Source organism: Panthera tigris, chromosome B2 (assembly GCF_018350195.1).
Source record: "Panthera tigris isolate Pti1 chromosome B2, P.tigris_Pti1_mat1.1, whole genome shotgun sequence".
Classification (NCBI taxonomy): Eukaryota; Metazoa; Chordata; class Mammalia; order Carnivora; family Felidae; genus Panthera; species Panthera tigris.
The window spans coordinates 120,152,331-120,171,183 of NC_056664.1; the positions used below are offsets into that span (position 1 = coordinate 120,152,331).

The following is an 18,853-nucleotide window of genomic DNA, read 5'->3' on the forward strand; positions in this document are numbered from 1 at the left end:
AATTAATAGACTGTAGTATGGTGTAAACATAACTTATATGCACTGAGAAACCAGAACGTTTATTTGACTTGCTTTATTGAGTTACCTGCTTCATCATGGTGGTCTAGAACCAAACCCACGCTATCACCTGTAGTCTTTGATGCAATTTGTCTTAAAAGCCAGGAGGTGGCAGTGTTTTCCAAGTAATGCTTTAAGGTTGCAGTTTGTGAGGGTTACTGAAGTAATGTTTTTGAATACCACTGAAAAGTCAGAGAACCTAACACACAATGTGTTCTTACCCATAAAATCATTGAGTGAGGAAGAAGCTGCTTCAGCCTCTATGAGGAATTTTTTCTAAGACTATTTGAAAATTTTTATTGAGATACAATTGACATATAATATGTTTCAGGTATACAACTTAATGATTTAAAAAAATATATATATGTATATAGGTGTGTATATGTATATATATATGTGTGTGTATATATATATATATACATATATATATATATATAGCAAAATCACCACCACACTATGTCATTAGCATCCGTCACCACACATAGTTACACATTTATTTTCTTGTGATGAGATCTACTCTCTTAGCTTTCAAATATACCATATGGTAGTACTAACTCTAGTCGCCAAGCTGTACATTATATCTCCAGGACTTACTGGTTTTATAACTGGAAGTTTGTGCTTTTGGCCACAACTGTAATGGACTTAATAAGAAGCTAGAAATATGATAGTTCCTGAAGTTAGGGCAGGGGCAGTTTTGAATTCTGCTTTTTATTAGGAGGAAATATTTGATAACTCATAGTAGGCATACTTGGAGCACAGGACGAAACACCTGATTAACCCATGCCTTAATGTTAGGCCCTGTGCAGTGAGAAAGTCATTGATAATTCTATTTAAATCAAAATAGAGTTAACTGTGCTTTTCATATATACATTGTTTTTCTCTAATATATATGTTATTTTTCTATACTGTACAAAGATTCTAATATTTATGTTGTTTTTCTATACTATACAAAAAATTGAAGAAATTAACTTTTTAATATTCCTATATGAAAAAACTATTGGAATCTTTTACATTTCAAAACTTGGAGTTGAATTTTTCTTTTATTTCTACCATGTTTGTTAGTTATAACTACCATGTTAGTTATATTATTTCTACTTTCATTTACCATTTTCTTCCGTCTATTTTGTGGTTGTCATTTACTTGATTTCTTGGATCGAATGCTTAAGTCATTTATATTTGTCCTATACTTGATTTCTTGGATCGAATGCTTAAGTCGTTTATATTTGTTTTCTTTTTTATGGCCGAGAAGTATTCCATTTTGTATATATACCACATCTTTTTTTATCCATTCACCCATCAGTGGACATTTAGGTTACTTCCATAGCTTGGCTATTGTAAATAATACTGTGATGAATGTAGGGGTGCATATATCTTTTCAAATTAATGTTTCCCCTTTCTTCAGATGACTGTCCAAAAGTGGAATTGTTGGATCATTTTTAATTTTTTGAGGAACCTCCATACTGTTTTCCACAGTAGCTGCACCAGTTTACATTCCCACCAACAGTGAACAAGCATTCCCTTCTCTCCACATCCTCACCAGCGCCTGTTATTGTGTGTCTTTTTGTTAACAACCATTCTAACACATGCAGTGATCTCTCATTGTGGTTTTGAGTTGCTTTTCCCTGATGATTAGTGATGTCGATTGAGTATCTTTTCATGTGCCTGTTGGCTATCTGTATGCCTTCTTTGGAAAAATGTCTCTTCAGTTCCTCTACCCATTTTTTAATCAGATTGTTTGTTGTTTTTGCTATTGAGTTATAAGAGTTCTTTTTATTTTCTGGATATTTACATCTTACTGAGTATATGATTTGCAGCAATTTTCTCGCATTCAGTAGGCTGCCTTTTCATGTCGTTTGCTGTGCAGAAGCTTTTTAGTTTGATGTATCGCTCGCTTGTTTTTGCTTTTGTTGCCTTTGCTTTTAAAGTTAGATCCAGAAATTCAGTGCGAAGACTGGTGGTATCGTGGAGCTTACCACCTGTTTTCTTCTAGTTTTATAGTTCCAGGTTTTACATTCAAGTTTTTAATCCATTTTGTGTTATTTTTACGTGTGGTGTAAGATAGGAGTGTAGTTTTATTCTTTTGAATGTGGCTGCCCGGGTTTCTCAGCACCACTTCTTGAAGAGACTGTCTGTTCACCATTGTGTATGCTTGCCTCCTTATTCATACATCGGTTGACTGAACGTGCATGGGTTTATTTTGAGCTCTATCTCTATTACTATAGCTTTGTAATATAGTTTGAAATCGGAGTCCAGCTTTGTTCTTTCTCAAGATTGCTTGTGTGGTTCCATACAAATTTTTGGATTGTTTGTTCTATTTCTGTGAAAAATACCATTGGGATTTTGATAGGGATCGCATTGAATCTCTAGATTGCTTTGAGTGGTATGGACATTTTAACTATTAATTCTTTCAATCGATGAGCATGTAATATACATTTACTTGTTTTTCATTTTCTTTCATCAGTGTCTTACAGTTTTCAGTGTACAGGTTTTTCATCCCCTTGTTTAAATTTATTCCTAGGTATTTTGTTCTTTTTGATGCAATTATAAATTGAGTTTTTAAAATTTCTCTTTCTGATAGTTTGTTGTTAGTATATAGAAACAGAACAGATTTTATATATTGATTTTGTACTTGGCAGCTTTTCCTGAATTCATTTATTAGTTATAAAAGTGTTTTTGGTGGAGTCTTTAGGGTTTTCTATATATAAAATCATGCCATCCACAAAAAGTGACAATTTTCCTTTTTCCCTTTCCAATTTGGATGCATTGTCTTTTTCTTGCCTAACTGCTCTGGCTAGGATTTCCAATATTGTGTTGAATGCAAGTGGTGAGAGTGGGCATCCTTGACTTGTTCCGGATCTCCGAGGAAAAGCTTTCAGCTTTTCACCATTGAGTATGATGTTAGCTGTGGGGTGAATCTTTGTTAATATCCAGCACTGCTTTCTTGTTTTACAAGACAGCTAAATTGACTGCAAGTGGGTTTTTTGTTGTAATGCTTCAGAAATGTGGAGTCTTTCGTGTAGGATACCTGACTCTTTTATTTTTTATTTTTTTAACGTTTATTTATTTTTGAGACAGAGAGAGAGCATGAACGGGGGAGGGGCAGAGAGAGGGAGACACAGAATCTGAAACAGGCTCCAGGCTCTGAGCTGTCAGCACAGAGCCCGACTCGGGCTCGAACTAAGGACCGCGAGATCATGACCTGAGCCGAAGTGGGCCGCTTAACCGGCTGAGCCACCCAGGCGCCCCGCCTGATTCTTTTTTAAGTACTGACTCCATATTCTGTCCTTGATTTAAAACGTATTAAAGCAATAGTGTTTTCTGAGGCTGCTTGCCAGGTTATATTCATCTAAAATATGAACATTGAGTAACTTCGAATGAACTACGCCTGTGATCTCATTTTTAGAGTTTAAGTTACTAAAGTACAGGCACAATTGTATTAATTTCAAGTCTTTGCAGTCACCGAGATTTGCTTTATACCTACTTTCTTGACTTATTTTTACCCTACATATTGTCCTGGTATTCTCGCCTTAATTTGTTTTAACTTGTTTTAATGTAAAAAACAAAATCTGTGTGAAACACTAAATTTGACAGTTTCTTCATACGAGTTTCTTTTTAAGTAGTGCTTTCTGTAGCCTGTCTCTTGGGATGTGCATCCGTTAGGATTAGGCTTGGCTGCATATGACAGAAATTCAGCAGGTGAGGGCCTTGAGATGGAAATTGATTTTTCTCCCACCTTCATCAAGTCTGGAATTAGGAAGTACAGGGGTAATAAGGAATTTCATTGGATTAGGGACTCGGGCTTGCTCTGTCTTACTGTTCCACTGCCCTTATCTCATAGTCTTATGATCAGATGGCTACTTGAGCTCCCAATTCTTACATCTAAAGTCCAGGCAATAAAAGTGAAGAAGGGTAGGAAGGCAAAAGGGGTCTTGGCTGGCTTAGTTTGGTCACTCTAAGCAATCTTTTCTTCGCAAAAGATACAAAACCATTTCATTTTACATTTTGTTAATCGTGACAGGATCATGTGGCCCCTTGGCTCTACCTGTTCCCAGGGAGCCTTGAAAGTATGGATAGTATTTTATTTCTCCCAAACACCTGGGTTCTGTTCACTGTGCAGGAAGGGTGGAACGGATGTTGGGGTATGCGGCTAAGAGCCTCTTTACCTCAGTTATTTCATAGTTTTTACAGGAAAATAGAAAACCTGGTGAGGTCTATATGGCTCAGCATCTGGGCTATAATATAATCATGGGAAATGGTAGTAAGAGATCTCTGCTTATTGATTATTTTATCTATATTAACTGTCATTTTTGTGTTATTATTGCCAAATATGTATGCTAAGTACTTTTTATACACTCTGTATAATCCCCACAACACGTTCTAATAGGACACTAGATTCCATGCCACAAATGAGAAAACCGAGGCACACATAGATTGCATACGTTTTTCAGGTTCTCGTACCTGGTGTGTGGTGAGTCAGGATATTGATCCTGCTGTTTAAGATCAGTGTTGATAACTGCCTCCATCCTCTTTCGTAATCCGTCTACTTGTATATGCACTGCTACTCCTGCCCCATCCCTTGTACGTAACAATTATTTGAGTTGACTTAGAGATACACAGAAAACAACAAAACAAGGAGATAAGCAGATGGAAGGGAACATAAAAGTCAGAAATTGGTGAAGCGGAGATACAGGTGGTGCACAGAACTGAAGGCTCCATCATCCTAGAGAGGTGCCACAGGCCTGGTCTGACTTGTGTTCTGTCAGATCCCAAACGGCGGGAAAACAAGCTTGAATTTTCTTTATCGGGACTCTTGGCATCTTCATTGTTTTAGTCATACAATAATTTGAATCCTTATAAAGAATACTAGTTTATCATATTGTAGCTGCAAGGGATCCCCAAGATCATTACAATGGTATTGTTACTGTTTTCTGGTATTCTCTTTGTGGGTTAGGTGAACTAAATTACCATTACTTGTTTTTTAAGATGTGGAAACCTAGTCAGAATTTTTTAACTGGAAATGGGTCATATGCTTACTGGTAAAAACTGGGGCTCTTTTTTGTTGGTTCATTTATAGAAATGCTCGTATCATAGTTTTAAAAGGATACAGACCTTGAAAGACTGTGATCCTGACGAAAATGGTGTGCTATTTGTGAGAGCTTCTTCCTACACTCATAGACTTGTGAGCTCCTTGATGACAAAAGATTTTGCCTTATTCATTTTTTTCCTGGTGTCCTCAGTGCATAGAAGGTATTCAGTAAGTGAATAATGAATGGCTGACTAGCAAATGAGAAAAATCTATTAATATTATAATTAATATTTCTGCTTCTTTAAACAGGTAAGTCAGTTACCTAAAATAGAGGAAAGACAGGTCATCCTTCTTTTTGCCCTGGCAAGTTGTATGAGGCGGGTTACAGTACCACTAATGATTGGACATTGGGACCACAAAGTCCCACCCTTAAACTTGGTGTGTTTGGAGAATTGCCATAATTATGATACACCTGAAACATAGTGGTTGTAAAGGGAAGTAGCAGGAGAAAAGTCTGGTAGGCTCCTGGCACGTAAATGTTACTTATCAATTGTAAGGAATAAAAGGTCCGGGTTTTGAAAGATTCTGTACGACATGTTTGTTATCTTTTTAAAAATGACATTTTTAGTGAGGAAAAGAAGGGACATGATTTGGTTTGAGTCACATTTGAAAACTAAATACTCTAATTCATTTCTTATATTTTAATTTTCAAGACTATTTATGAAAAATAAATTAACAGGATATTTAAGTGTAATTACTTTATTTTGTTTTCTTTCTCAGGATGTGATCTTCGTGGTGGGAAGCTCAGTTTTTAAACTACCCCAATGGATGCAGACAGTGATGTTGCATTGGACATTCTAATTACAAATGTAGTCTGTGTTTTTAGAACAAGATGCCATTTGAACTTAAGGAAGATTGCTTTGGAGGGAGCAAATGTAATTTATAAGCGTGATGTTGGAGTAAGTATCTAAATTTTGGCATGCGGGCTACATAGACTGGTTTTGTAGCGCTGTAAATGATATACTAAAATACATTCACTTACCGATAGTTTAAGAGCACCTTACCATGTGCCGGCTGTACTCAGTACAATATGGAGCCCTGTAGAAGCATCCCCCTGCTCCCATGAAGTGCCAACTTTTGCATATACATATCTCTAAGTCTTAGCAAAGAATTCACAGGCTACTAGACATTTTTTTCTCTTAATTTCTTTTAACTGAAGAAGGGGACATCTGTACAGTGGTGTATACTTAATTCAAATGTAATTTTTTAGTTGCATGAATGATGCATGATATGAATGAGGTCCTAATACGTATGTTGTGATTTTTGTAGTATGTTGTCATACCCCTCTTTATTTAGCTAAAATAAAATAGTTGGAATTCTTAGTAACACATGGATGAAAATAATATGATTCATATCCTAACCTGGATACTTTCAATTTTAGTTTTTGTTAGACCTCTACTATTTAAAATAAAAGCATTGATAACTTGCCTTTAACCTTATTGAAGATTAACGTTAGAAGTGACAATACGTGTTCATTGGATTTTGTAAACCACATGATGTTGAGATGTGTATCTTATACATTTATTATGAAAATTATGAATGTATATGAACGCTCCAAGCTCTAAAAATAAGGTGCCAGTATACTTCAGTAAATTATCATTAGTTCTTAGTACTACAAACTAAGTTAAGGGGAATTGAATTCAATTAAAACTTAATAGTGACACAATTAAAGATTTTCAAGTTCATCAGCAATGCCATCGTCACCTAAATAAAGGAAGGAATATGTCCGCTGAAGAACGTTAGTGAGTAAAAGGCCTCGTACTGCTTTGGATCTTGTGTGTGCCATGGGACAGGGAAGTCATTTTTCCTAGGAAGATGAACTGAAAAGGCTGAGTTGATGGTAAGCAGGTGGTGAAAGGCACTTAAATGCAGAATAAACTCAGTTTAGTGTTTCCCAGCCACTTGTGTGTGAAATTTTATACTATCTTTTGGTTCAGATTTTATTTTGACTCTTTGGGAAATTTTATCCTTCCAGATTTAATAGCTTTGATAATAGGTGGGTAATACGGCATATGACAGAGAAAGGGCAAAACTCAAAATGCCAATGGAAGTTTGAAGGCGAAACGTCTAATTCATATGCTATCGTAATCAGTATACATTTATTTCTCTTATGCACAGTGGGCATATAATTAATATTTCCATAAATAAAAAACTACAATGAAAATTTAAATTTGTTGTTCTCTTGGACCTTAGTCCTTGACCGACTTATGCTCATTCTGTAGATAATTTCATTCAAACCCACAGCTTTAAATAAATGGCTCTCATATCTAAGGAATCTAAAATTACATCTCCAGCTCCACCGTTTCCCCTGCATTCAAGATTTGTGTATTGAACTTGAACATGTAGTAGGCATCTCAACTGTAAGGTACAGAAAGTAGCGTTGAGTCCCATGAAGCAGAATGAAGCAAGGTGGGAGGTGGGGAGCGACAAAGGGATGGGTGCATTGATGGAGTGGTCAGGGAAGGCCTCTCTGACATCTGGTGAGAGACCTGAATGAAGTGAGACTATTGAGGGAAGAACATTCAGGATGACAGTAACAAACACTGCAAAACCCCTGAGGTGTGAACAGGTTTGGCATGTTTAAGGATCCATTTATGTGGATTGCGAATTGCAAATTCCAGTTATGTAACCAGCGGGGAATGAGAGTTGGAAAGTGTACAGACTTGTGGCGTATTGATTTCAAGTATATAGTAAGAGGTTTATGCAGACCTTGTATTTTTGATTAATTGAATGTCCTTTTGGATTAATATGTTCTTTGTGTTCGGTATGGAGCTCGATTTCCGAGTGGATGATTTGGAGAACAGTTATTTATTTCAGACTTGGGTAAGCGTCGAGTAGTCAACTCGTATTAAAATGGCCACATAGAGCAGCACCGTAAGTGAAAATTAATATTTAATGTGTAATCAGGTTTTGGGTCTTGTGTGTGTGTGTGTTGTTTTTTGCAGAAAGTATTAATGAAGCTTAGAAAACCTAGAATCACAGCTACAATTTGGTCCTCAGGAAAAATTATTTGCACTGGAGCAACAAGGTAAACTTTCCTTGGACTTTTAATGTTTCCTTTGTACAAGGGGAGGACGTTTTCCTGGACTTAAAATCATGTGTGAAGTTTGTCATGTTTGTCAGTATAAAGTTTATTTCCTGTGTGACTGATAATCTTTTCGTCTCCTTAAAACCGTAGTGAAGAAGAAGCAAAATTTGGTGCCAGACGTTTAGCCCGCAGTCTGCAGAAACTAGGTTTTCAGGTAATGTTTTCAAAAAAACATCCAAACTGCAAATATGAAAGGATTTAGTTTGTAAAGGTAAACTTTTTAATTTAATAGACTGAAGAGATCACACAAAAACTTCCTCACGATTGGCCTTTTTCTTACTGTCCTTCAGTACAAAAATTACGCAGTGAACTTACCCACGTGAGTCCTTGCAAGGATCCTGGCTTTTTCACTGCCCCCTTTCTCAGAGAGGCTTGTTACCTTACATGTGACCTGCCTTTTCAGCTCTTCAGGTTGTTCACTCCTCACACACACACCAAGTCATGTTTTTGATGACCTCAAGAGTAGTTTGTCAGGATGATGAGTAGGGAGTAGGGCCCTACGTTCAAAAAGTTGAAGCGCATTTGTTTTTATTTATAGATAGCTATCACGTAAATTATAAAGAAGAAAAAAGATACTAGAATGGAACTTGCCTAGATCTATACATTTTATGGCTAAGAGTGAACAGTGTTCCTACATTTTATGGCTAGTGACAGCATTACCATTATAACAGGAAATTGTGATTATTTAAAAATATGCAGAACTGACTGAATCTGTGCTTGAGAAATAACAGCACTTGCTGGTGTAAGTTGAAAAGGATTCACATGAATAACTAATACTAAGTATACACCTGTGTGTAAGAACTCAGAAAAGGCTGCATTTTGTAAAATCAATGAGCTGTATTAAAAATGACATGAATCCTGGGGCACCTGGGTGGCTCAGTCGGTTAAGCGTCTGGCTCTTGACTTCGGCTCAGCTCATGGTTGATGGGTTTGAGCCCCACATCGTGCTCTCTGCTGTCAGTGTAGAGCCCGCTTCAGATCCTCTGTCTCCTGCCCCTCCCTGACTTGCGCTGTCTCAAAAATAAACATTTAAAAAAAAATAGCATAAATCCAAAACAAAATGCACAGTGTTTGAAAACGGACATTGTAAGATTGGCCTGCTGTGTTAAATCCACAGTTTAGTCCACAGAAAGTTCATACTGGTTGGTGGGCTCTTACTTGTAAAGTGACCATCACTGGGAGGTTGACTTTATCAGATACCATTTTATGGAGGCATACATTTGGTAAAATTGCTCTGTAGTATGGAAGTATGGACTTGTTATGTCACTTGCAAATGATGAGTAAACGAAAGAAAAATAAAGATGTGCTGTGGTCCCTGAAGAGATGGGCCCAGGCTGTGTGGAATTCAAATGAGCAGTTGTGGGAAGTTGAGTTTCTCTGTGTCTTCCTCAGTCTTCCCTGAGGTGGAAGATACTAGAAAGGTGCCGGAGTACTGATGGTGGGAGAGGGGGAGGGTTGGTGCTTAAGAAAAGTGGCAGTATTGAGAGTCGTGACTGATGGTGGGGCCACTTTGGACAGCATAGTGACTTTCATCAGCTGCCTTGTGCAGGTACTCAGATGGAAGATAGTTAACCCAGAATTGTGGTTTTACTGGGAACGTTTCAAAAGATAATAAACTGCTCCATTCAAGTTATTGGTAGGAGTGGCTGAAGTTACTTTTCAGCCTTGGACCTTGTCTTATTATAACATTAGACGTGTTGAGAAAAATCCCAGTCAAAAACACCACTTTCTCACTCTACCCTCCCGAAAGAAAACGTCTAACTAAACTCACAGAAAGGTCATTTTACCTTACTCCTATAAGCAAAAGTCTGACCTTTCAGAGCTCAGTGTACACGCAGTACTCAGTATTGACTCAGCGTATACTCAGTATTTACTTATTTAAGTGGCAGCTTCCATTTTGACTCTTGAGAAGGATAACTCTGCTTTAATTTTTATAATCACTATTCTTTCTCCTGTCCCAGCAGATTAAATATCCCACTTAAAGTTTAAAAAAATACAACATAAGATTCAAAAGGCCCAGATGTTTTAATCTTGCAAATCTCTCAAGTTCTATTTAATTTTTTGATGAAGTTTTTGACCTTTTTCTTTAATTACAGTGGGCCCTTGAACAACACAGGTTTGAACTGTGCGGATCCACTTAAGTACAGATGTTTTTTGATAAATATATTACAGTGCCATATATGTATTCTCTCTTCCTTATGACTTTCTTAATAACATTTTCTTTTCTCTAGCTTTATTGTAAGAATACAGTATATAATATGTATACAAAATATGTGTTAATCGACTGTTTATGTTATGGGTAAGGCTTCCAGTCAGTCGTAGGCTATTAGTAGTTGAGTTTGAGGAGTCAGAAGTTATGCGTGGAATTTTGACTGGCAGGGGCACTAATCCCTGCATTGTTCAAGGGTCACCTGTATGGTAGTAAGAAGTCACCGAAAACTAAATCAGTTCGTCAGGTGTTGTTTTTCTTTCTAGTTTGTTCTGACTTTTTTTTTTTTTTTTTAACGTTTATTTATTTTTGAGACAGAGAGAGACAGAGCATGAATGGGGGAGGGTCAGAGAGAGAGGGAGACACAGAATCTGAAACAAGCTCCAGGCTCTGAGCTGCCAGCACAGAGCCCGACGCGGGACTCGAACTCACAGATCGCGAGATCATGACCTGAGCCGAAGTCGGCCGCTCAACCGACTGAGCCACCCAGGCGCCCCTTGTTCTTACTTTTAAGGATTGAAACAGTTATTTATAGTTTCCCTGATGAACAATTTCTATTTTCTGCTGAGCAATTTTTTTGTTGCAAGATAATTCATTGAGTTGTACTTCTCTCCTGAAGGTAATATTTACAGATTTTAAGGTCGTTAACGTTTTGGCGGTGTGTAATATGCCATTTGAAATCCGTTTGCCAGAATTCACAAAGAACAATAGACCTCATGCCAGGTAGGTCTTCGAAGAATCAGGACAACTTACCAAATTTGTAATTGTTTGTCAGCCTATAAATATTTATATTAATTGTGGTTTTTTTTTTTTTTTTGTACAGTTATGAACCTGAACTTCATCCTGCTGTGTGCTATCGGATAAAATCTCTAAGAGCTACGTTACAGATTTTTTCAACGGGAAGTATCACAGTAACAGGTATTTTATGATACTGAAAGCAAGCGTATGGCCAATTATGGTTTGAATGAAGTGCTTATATCCAAATACAAATATTGTCTCATTGTCCCCCTTCAGTCACTTCTGCCCTTCAAAGGGAACCAGTCTCCTGACTTTTGAAACTGTAGTTTCGTTTTCCCTGCTTTTTCTACTAGTTTTAAGTCTTACACATACTATTTTGGGTCCGTGTTCTTTCATTCATTATTATCTAGTGAGATTTCATTCGTATTATTCCATGTAGTTGTAGATTCATGACCTAAGCCAAAATCAAGAGTCAGACGCTTAACCCACTGAGCCACACAGGCACCCTAAGAGAAATCCACTTCATAAACTTCATAGAGGTTTTACATAAGCAAAATACTCATATATCACTGGTGCCTATTTATCACGTCTTATGTGTATTTTGTTATGTATCTTCTGAGTCCTAAGTATTTGGAAGGGGTGGTTTCAAAGACCAGGCATAGATGTCAAAGGATCACATTAGCACACAGGATGGTTTTTAAAAGTACTGTGCGTATAAATTGTAGGGAGACATCACTTGAGAGTTAGGCCCAACCTTTGACTAAATTGGATTCAGGAAAATTTCTTTGGTGTCCTTGAATTTTTCTTTTTATTCCTTTAGTCCTTAAGAGAAAATACACGTTACCAACACCTTTAGACTCTGAACAAGTAAGTTTTAGTTTTGACTCATTCTATGGGCTTTCACATCTTCCTTGGAGACTTTTAAAACCTACCGCCAGGGTCATGCCGAAATCTTAAAATGGAGTGTGGGGGAACAAATCCATTTGCTCCCTTCTTTCAACTGCCTCTTCCTACATTTTGGAGCCTAGGCCTCTGCAGAGCCACAAAATCTGTTGAGAAGTCCCCATTAAGTGTAGAGTTTATGATGCATAGGTAAAATCTACATTTGAGTGAATAGGTAACTAAACAACATCACAAACTGAAGACAGTTAGGTTGATTAGTATACGTTATATATTTACATCTGGAGCATCCTGTGAAATACTAACAATTCAGTGAACAGATACTGAGTGGTTCCCATAGGCAAAGCACTATCCTATGTGGGGGAAGGGAGAGGAATCAGGAAAGAGCAGACCCTGATAACACGTGGTCAGTACCTTCAGAGAGTTCACAGTGGGTACAATATGTGTGTTTTTAAGATCTTTCGAAAGAGTTAAGCGTACGTTAGTGAAACCATTTTTATTAAAATGTTTTATGAAAATATTTGGTCTTTTTTTATGTTTCCTTTTATCTATTCAAGTGGAATATTAAATTTTTTAAAAACTAGTTATTCCTAGCATTATATGGATTAATTCATATGTAGCGTCACCTCATTCCCGTGTGTGTGTGTGTGTGTGTGTGTGTGTGCGCGCGCGCGTGCGTGCACGTGCACGCTTCCCTATTTACTGAGTGAACTGTGAGGATGAATGGCCAGGTTAGTAATAAACGTGGGGGTGGGTAGTGAGTACTAATCTGTGGGGCGTTTTAGACCAGTTAGCTAGTCACAGCCCTCTGATTTCCCAGAACTTTGGAAGCAGGCTTGTTGTACTTTACTGGGTTCCTCAGCACTCCTGTGAGCCTCAGAGGCAGCCTAACCAAAGCCAGACTACAGCGACCAAAAGGATAGTGCCCAAAATGTCTACTCCCGTTTATCATTCCTTCCTTTAATCAGTATCTCACATCGCTTCTTATTCTCCTTCACGGCAGTCTGTGTGTGGTTTTTATGTACACTGTCTTCACCCTGGGGCCCGAAAACAAGACGAATCACATCATTCGTGTTTCAGATTGCCTTTAATTGTTCAGAGAGGATTTTATTCTCTTGGTTTTTGCTGTGACTGTCTGACTATGTAAAGTGTAGATCTTTTTAAAAACAACCCCGTATATTTTCAGTTCTGGGAAATCCGCGTTCCTGGCGCTCTTCTCACCCCTTCCTCTCTCTGTTGTGTTTGGTACAGGGCCCAACGTAAAGGCTGTTGCTACCGCTGTGGAACAGATTTACCCGTTTGTGTTTGAAAGCAGGAAAGAAATTTTATAATTCATCGCTTAATTGGTTAGAATCCCTAACTGAGCACCTTTTAAAACCTGCTGCACATTGGACTCAAAACAAAAGGAAAACTGGACCAACAGTAATTGAGGAAATAGACTCTTTTATTCATTCACGGCTACAGTGTAAGCTCCAGGCCCTTTGGATTTTATTTCAGACCTTGCTGTAATATAAAAAGGAAGTTTACAAGACATGACATTGCTGCTTTTACAAAAGGACATTCTATTTATTTTCGCAGTAATTCTCATGTCCCCGTAAGCAGAGCTGTCACAGTGTGCACTACCTTAAATTGTTCTGTTGTTGTCATTAGTTTTTTCCAGTTTGAGCTAATGTGTTTTATTTGTGAATAGTCTTTTACATTTTTGTATGCTGAATATGGGCACCAAAGAACCTGTAAAAGTTATCTTTTTCAATTGAATGTGCACAAATAAAAGTTTGGAAAAGATCTCTCTTCATATCCATTCTGTAACTTTTATTCCCCATTTTCTATTTTAACAAAAATTGTATTCACAATTCTTTTTTCTTTTTGATCTATGCAAGCTTAGACTTTTGCTAAAAGTGTGTTGGCTTCTTTTTGAAGTGTATTTTGTAAATATATATATGCCACGTGTGTATAGTATCTTTTAATGCTCTGTTACCAAATATCAAATAGGCAATTTTTTCTTGCAGATTAGAAATAAAAATATGTGTATAAATTCTAGGGAATGAACCGGAGTAGAACTTTATAGATTAAGCATAATGTTTTATGTTGCTAATTTAATATGATAGAGAATGTTAAATATCTTTTAAAAGTTACAGAATTGTAGTTTTAAAAAGCAAAACCTCTTACCTATGAGATGGATGTGAGAAAGAAGCTGTGATGGGTTGTACCTCGTATGTACTTCTGTGATTCTGGTAAGACTCAACTCTAGTTGTAGGAAAGTAGTAATCTGAGGTTGGCGTTCGAGGCTATACTAAGAGTCTTGTCAGAAGTTGATACGTTGTGCTGTTTTAACAAGAAGTGCCCACAAGCTGCCTCTGTGCCACAGTATAATTATAATATAGTTCAACTTGAACTTGAAAGCCATTTTGCAAGACATGTCTTTCCCCGTGCTGTGTCTTATTCAATGGAGCCGAAGAGTGACTGCCTATCCAGTATTTGGGATTGCTCCTCTTAAAATGACAATAAATGTGCATGTGTGGAACATTGGCTCTCTGGCTCACCCGCGTGAGCCCTGGGATGGTGGCGTGCGAAGCAGGCTGCAGTTGCGCTCCACCCCTGGGGTGAGGAATTCAGTAGAACCAACAATAATTTCAACTGGAAGTGAAGTTGAGTGGAGAGTGCAATTAGCTTCTCAGTAGAAACTTACTAGAGACAGTATTCCGACACAATCCCCCACTAAAACCTGAATTTCCAAAACGTTTTGAAAGCTTCGTGAGAAATGGCCGCGTCCTAACCTCCATATTCGAGTCCATTTTCCTCACCATCTCATAAAGTCTCCCAAACCTCACTTACGTCCTGCCCTGAACAACACACGTTATTTTATATTTATTTTTATCTTCTTTCCTCTCGATGCCTTTCCCTACTGTGCCTCTCACTCTTAATGGCGGGGGGGCAGGGGGGCAAAGGCTAACTTTTATATTTTCTTTCTTGTGAAAGACGTGATTTTCAAACTTCCGTGCGCCCTCTCTCTTTCTCTCTCTCTCTCTCTCTCTTTTTTTTTACATTGTGTTTATTTGCTTCACGTTAAGAGCCAATAGGATAGGTAGACCTCATAAAACACAAAGGATACCATTCCGTGAAGAAGTTACAGGTTCCGGGCAGACTATTTTAAAAATTGAGATTTTCCACTTAGCTTTAATTAACAGTAACAAGTGACCTGTTTTGTAACGTTCCCCCAAAAAAGAAATGTAGGAAAGGGGGGGGGGGGGGACATGATTATATGGCCAATGTGCAGATCCAGATGTTGTAATATTTTCAGCATTCGAGTGACTTGAAAAGTGGGTAGATCAGTAGCGCATCAAAACGCTTTCTCAGAAAAGAGGAAGAAAGACAATCTAACCAGTTTAGGTTTCAGGGCTGCTGTGTGAGCGTCACCTGGCAAAATGTCCTGGCTGACCCACTAAACTTAAAGCTGGGAAGAATGAGCATGTCTGAGGTCTTCTGCTGGCTCTTCACAAGTGCTGTAAATCTTTTGATAAATAAAAACTGTGACTATATACATACACATTGTAAGTATTCCCCCTTTTTTATTTTTGAAAACCAAAAAAAGCTCTGATTGGGGGCATGTTGGGTAAAAGTTGGTTCGAAGACAGAATTATTTAGTCACGGACTCAGGGTAATAAAAGAAACGTGTAAGAGTGTTTAAGGTACCGAAGTTGAAATCACCAGTGATAAACCACCTAAGTTTATGAACAATTTCCTACCCATTTATGATGAATGGCTAAAACAAATTGCTAATGTATACGTAGTGCTCAGACTTTGAAGGGAACATGTAACAGTTTTGTTAAATATCTCACAATCTGGGATGCTTGGCAAAGAAAAATTCGTATCAATTCCCTGTCTTGATTAAAAAAAACAAAAATCTCAGCATCTAATTCCACTGAAGATTCATAATAAATTTCTTAAATTGATCCTCTAGAACACACTTTTCCTTTTTCCAAAAAAAAAAAAAAAAAACAAAAAAAAAACCAAAAAACCACCCAACACATGCTCTAACTTGCATAGGAAATATGCTGTGGTGGAAGGAAGATCTCAAGTCTCCCTTCCTCATAACTTTCCCTGCCAATTTTCATTATGTAATTCGTTTCAGAATCAGGACTTTTAGTCATTCTCCTGAGTCTCTGCTAGTACAGTTTCCCTATTAATTATACAGATTTGTAGTCTTTCCATTTTGTTATAGGGAAATGACTAGGTCATATACCCTTCTGTCAAACTGGGGCAGTTTGTTTGGGGCCAGTAGGAAAAGCCCAACCTAAACAACAAAGGGTTTTGGCTCTTAGGATGCTCTTTTCTTCAGGCCAAACATAATTGGTTACTCTTTTTCAAGTTAGGTTATTCGTGCCTTAAGTCTTTGTGTGCCTCCCATAGCTTATAATAGTAACTTAATGGGTTACTCCTGAAGTGGGTCAAGATTCTTTATTGTAGGTTCTCTGTCGTCATATCCAAATTGGTAAAATGCCCCACCAAGTCCTAATATTCAACTGGAGAAATGCAGAGGAAAGCAACTCATTGTTGTAAAAACTCAAGCTTCTGGTATAGCTGGTGACCTCTGTTTCATCATAGAGAAGAACATAGTGAAGGAGTTGTCCTGATGTCCTATGTCTGCAGTCATCAGAAAGTCAGCATCAATTATAGCCAGTATGCCATGACCTGAGGTAGTGATATTCCTGAGGAGTGCAAAGAATTGCAGGAAACTATGGATCGCTATTAAGTCATGAAAGCCTTACAAGGAGAGAGTTTTATAAGCTTGACTGCATAACCCAAACCTAATTGATTATAGAGATTTGGATAAATAACCTAACGGCCTGACTCCTTTTCTCATGTTTTACTAACAGCTACTACTAAGTATATATGGTCCCAGGATTTGGAAATTGCCTTTTCTATTCATATATATTTTTTTAAATGGATGGAAAAGTGTTTGTTTTTCTTAACTATGGCAGAATTGTTTCTTTTAATATGTGATAATACATAAAATTTATAAAGGTATTTTGCATTACACTGTTGTTCATAATTCATAGAATAAGCTGCATAATCTTTGTACTTGTTGAAATATAATTAGGAATTATCACTGAAATCCTAGCCAGGATCCTATCCTAATCTAAAACCTAGGTGCAACTGTCCACATTGTGTCCTGATTCTTTTTTACAGAAGACCCAGTGTAAGTACTGTCGTAGTGGGCAAAAAAAAAACCCTGTAAGCTCGTGTTCAGGCCACTTACGTGTCCGGATAATAAAGCTGCGACTGGCCTCCGTACGTACATACCTTAAGGCAGAAGTTGATCGTATTACTAGTTCATAGTTTTTCAAAGGCTGCTATGTGAAAAGGGTGGGAAGTATTGAACCAGCCAGTATTTTTCACCTAGTATCCTACTCAGAGTAAGAGATCACTTGGGATCTTGCACCCCATTTACACTTCGAGAGGTGGACATGAAAGGTTGTCCTTATCATTTCAGGGCGTCCCTCTAAAACTAGCTCCGTGACCCTAAGAAAACATGGGAGTGGCCAATAGGTGTTGGTACAAAGACACCCTTCTAATTTGTCAACACTTGTAAGGTTTGAGGCCATTAGATCTCTGGAGAAAGCCACCTTGCTCGTCCCCTACCACACAGCTTTTTACACTCCAAGAGCTGCTCTTGGGGGTTTTCTTTTTTGAAGCTGTTTTGGCACTAATTCCTCTTGATGATGACTCATAAAACAAATGTTGTTTTTCACAAAGTTCCTGAAAGAGAAAGAGGCACTAATGAAAATGTCGTTCTTAATTTATAGTACTGGGGTGGGGGGGGGGAAGGGTGCAGGCTTTTTTTTTTTTTTTTTTTTAAACCACCCGGGGCCTCTCGTGTTTTAGCTAAGCAAAAAAGACATTTTCATTGGAAAGCCCTGACGTATCCTGACATTCAGTACCCCACAGAACTTGTGTCGATTTCATGCAAAGGGTAAAATGGGGAGGGTGACTTCTCCGAACACAATCAAGGCATTCCTACCAGCAGAGTTCAAGGACAGTATTACACAGAACTAATGGAGATAACGTCCCAGATCGTATTTTGTCTCCATTTCTCGAACCCAATTAACATGCCTGTTTGTATATCTACATTGTCTGCCTTCTGCATTATCCCCTTGCTCCTGCAGTAATCATTTTTTTCCTACAGGATTATTCCCATTATGGGATTATTTCCCATAAAAATATGCCCTAGTATTTTAAGTTCATTTAAAAGTGAAACAAAGGGATGACTGGGTGGCTCAGTCAATTGAGCATCCGACTTCGGCTCAGGTCGCCATCTCACGGGTCGTGAGTTCAAGCCCTGCATCAGGCTCTCTCCTGTCAGCGCAGAGCCTGCTTTAGATCCTCTGTCTCTGCCCCTCCTCCCCCTTCTCTCTCTCCAAAATCTACATTAAAAAATAATAAAAAAAATAAAGCCACCTTTGAACCTCCTCTTTCAAAGATCTTTTCCTGTAATTTAGCCAGTTACTTAAGTGGCTACTATGCACCTAGTACTACGCTAGATACTGAGGATAGCGTGGATATAGAGTCCTGCTTTCAAGGAGCTTACATTTTAATAAGGGAGACAGGCATATAAGCACCTGATTTCAAGTAGTGAAAGTGCTAATGAGAAAAGTAAACGGAAAGAAAAAAAAGAAGGAAAATAGTTGGGAGAGAGGCGACTATATCCCGCTGGCATCACTCCCAAGAGGTGACATGTGATCAGAAACTGTAACGAGAAGGTAACCATGTGAAG

The 18,853-nt window shown here is 37.9% G+C and overlaps 2 protein-coding genes across 8 annotated transcripts in view; one reads left to right on the forward strand and one right to left on the reverse strand.

Annotated features, from left to right (window-relative positions):
* The window catches only part of TBPL1 (TATA-box binding protein like 1), a 35,750-nt gene extending 21,877 nt beyond the window's left edge, over positions 1-13,873 (forward strand). For 6 of the 7 annotated variants that reach the window (XM_042985244.1, XM_042985242.1, XM_042985240.1 and 3 more), the window contains 6 exons: positions 5,864-6,042; positions 8,089-8,171; positions 8,322-8,385; positions 11,060-11,163; positions 11,264-11,358; positions 13,330-13,863. In XM_042985244.1, the coding sequence (XP_042841178.1) occupies positions 5,908-6,042; positions 8,089-8,171; positions 8,322-8,385; positions 11,060-11,163; positions 11,264-11,358; positions 13,330-13,409 (561 nt within the window). In that variant the 5' untranslated portion in view covers positions 5,864-5,907 and the 3' untranslated portion in view covers positions 13,410-13,863. Of the gene's footprint in view, positions 1-5,863; positions 6,043-8,088; positions 8,172-8,321; positions 8,386-11,059; positions 11,164-11,263; positions 11,359-13,329 lie in introns of all 7 variants that reach the window. The other variant, NM_001290616.1, reaches the window with a different exon arrangement.
* A 2,174-nt stretch (positions 13,874-16,047) lies between these two features.
* The window catches only part of SLC2A12 (solute carrier family 2 member 12), a 58,312-nt gene continuing 55,506 nt past the window's right edge, over positions 16,048-18,853 (reverse strand). Inside the window, exon 5 of the mRNA XM_042987178.1 lies at positions 16,048-17,838. Coding sequence (XP_042843112.1) covers positions 17,733-17,838 — 106 coding nt within the window. The 3' untranslated portion in view covers positions 16,048-17,732. The remainder of the gene's footprint in view (positions 17,839-18,853) is intronic.